General features: G+C 40.7%; 1 protein-coding gene across 1 annotated transcript; it reads left to right on the top strand.

The window, feature by feature from the left end:
* On the top strand, positions 240 to 2007 carry LOC18767896 (probable galacturonosyltransferase-like 4). Its single transcript, XM_007200272.2, has one exon. It carries the CDS (start codon positions 900 to 902, stop codon positions 1935 to 1937), a length of 1038 nt encoding a protein of 345 aa, XP_007200334.1. The 5' UTR covers positions 240 to 899; the 3' UTR covers positions 1938 to 2007.

Below are 2327 nucleotides of genomic sequence, written 5' to 3'. Positions count from 1 at the left end.
GAAACCTAGCCTGAGTTTTTATATCATTGCATGGACCCAAGGCTCTCCACATTTCTAGACCCAATAAACAAATGACAAAGGGAAGCTCACATTGGAATGGACGGCGGGGCCTTGATATTTGATAATCAGACACTGTGGAACTTCAAGCCCCAAATATTGGTTGCATTTTTCTATTATCTTTTTTAAAAGGTTTACATTTTTTGTACTGATATATTATGTTGCTTATTACAGACTACAGTTACTATTATGTTTTAAAGCTTAAAGTTCGTTTAGAACTGCTTATGTAGGAAGTACTTTTGCTATTTATTGTAACCGAAAAAGGATATAAAAAAACTTGGCGTGCGCTTAGGAATTAAGCATGTATCCATGTTAATTAAAACTTGCCTTGCACATGATCTTTGATCAGAGAAGAAAGAGGCAAGAAAAAAAAAAAAGCCCAAAAGTTTCCATTATGAATGTCAAAAACTTTGATTATTGTTTGACTAGAGAATATCTTTATGAAAGTCCAAGCACGAAAGATGTTATTATGAGTCAAAATTTGGCATTCTTGCCCTTTTAAGGATAAGGAGGCAAAAAAAAAATGGAAGGTAGATATCAAACGGACTAAAAAATTCAAATTAAGAAATAAAATTAATTACGTAACATTGATAATTTTGGATAACTTGGCCTAGCTATGTGCATGATTTTGTGACATTGGGTGGTACCTTAACCTTATTACAAAAGCCTCCGAGGAATCTTCTCTTCCTCACAATCCCACCGAATATTTGTATAACAATCATTAGTTTCTAACCTTTCCCCCTAAACTTTCTCTCAACCAGCCTAGTAATGGCTACCACTCTCCCTGGTCCTCCTCTTCATCCTTGACCCCCCAAACCACTTTTGTTACCATTAAGGGCAGGATGGCCTCTGCGAAAACTCGTGGCCTCCTGTCGCTCCTCCTCATCCTCCCCCTCATCACCCTCGCTACCGCCACCGCAGGTATCCGCCTTGGCATCATTCTGAAACCCTCCCCGGATGTTGCCATCTTCCGAGAAGCCCCTGCTTTTCGAAATGGGGATGCCTGCCAGCCTGCAGAGAAAATCCACATTGCCATGACACTGGACTCTAACTACCTAAGAGGCACCATGGGCGCGGTGCTTTCGATTTTGCAACATTCAACGTGCCCCGAATTCATTGAGTTCCACTTTCTCTGGGCCAGATTCGAGCCTGAGGTACTCTCCAACATCAAATCCGCCTTCCCATACCTAAAGTTCAATGTCTACCGCTTTGATTCCAATAGGGTTCGTGGAAAAATATCAAAGTCTATACGCCAAGCCTTGGACCAACCCTTAAACTACGCACGCATATACCTAGCTGACATAATCCCAGTTGATGTGAAAAGGGTTCTATACCTAGACTCAGACCTTGTGGTTGTGGATGATGTAGCAAAGTTATGGAAGGTTGACTTGCAAGGCAAGGTACTGGCTGCACCAGAATATTGTCACGCAAACTTTTCCAAATATTTCACAGAATCGTTCTGGTCAGACCAAATGTTTTCCAAGACATTTGAAGGCAGAAAGCCTTGCTATTTTAACACAGGGGTTATGGTGGTGGATGTGGAAAAATGGAGACAAGGAGAGTACACAAAGCAAATGGAGGAGTGGATGGTAGTGCAAAAGCAAAAGAGGATATACCATTTGGGGTCTTTGCCACCTTTTTTGCTGGTTTTGGCTGGGGATATTAGGGCAGTGGATCATAGGTGGAACCAACATGGGCTTGGTGGGGACAATCTTGAAGGCAAGTGTAGGAGTTTGCATCCTGGGCCTATAAGCCTGTTGCATTGGAGTGGGAAAGGGAAGCCCTGGTTGAGGTTAGATTCAAGAAAGCCCTGCACCGTTGATCATCTTTGGGCCCCATATGATCTTTACCGTTCATCAGCTCATTACTTGGAAGAATGAGATGAAAGTGAAGATATATGCAATGAGTAATGAGGTGGAGCTTTGGATCAATTTGGGGCAATATGGGGATAAGGGAGTTTAATTAATTAGAAGAGAAGGAAGGTGATTAATGGGTAAGTGCTATACCTTTTTTTTTAAAATTTATCTTAGACCAATTAAGGAAAAAAAAAGTTCAAGAAAAATTATAGAAGGAAAGTAAGACTTGTGAAGTAACTTAATTTGGGGTTGAAGCTGGTTAATTACAGAAGGGGAAGAACCTTATATTTGTTTATAATGGTTATGGCCATTCATACTTGGAGGAGAGGATTTCATGGAGGAAGACTGCAAATAATTTTGAGTTTTCTTTTTCTTCTGTTGAGAATGTTATCGGCATGGTATGATACCTTTCAA

This window comes from Prunus persica, chromosome G8 (assembly GCF_000346465.2).
Source record: "Prunus persica cultivar Lovell chromosome G8, Prunus_persica_NCBIv2, whole genome shotgun sequence".
Taxonomy (NCBI): domain Eukaryota; kingdom Viridiplantae; phylum Streptophyta; class Magnoliopsida; order Rosales; family Rosaceae; genus Prunus; species Prunus persica.
This window is presented reverse-complemented; position numbering and strand designations above follow the sequence as displayed.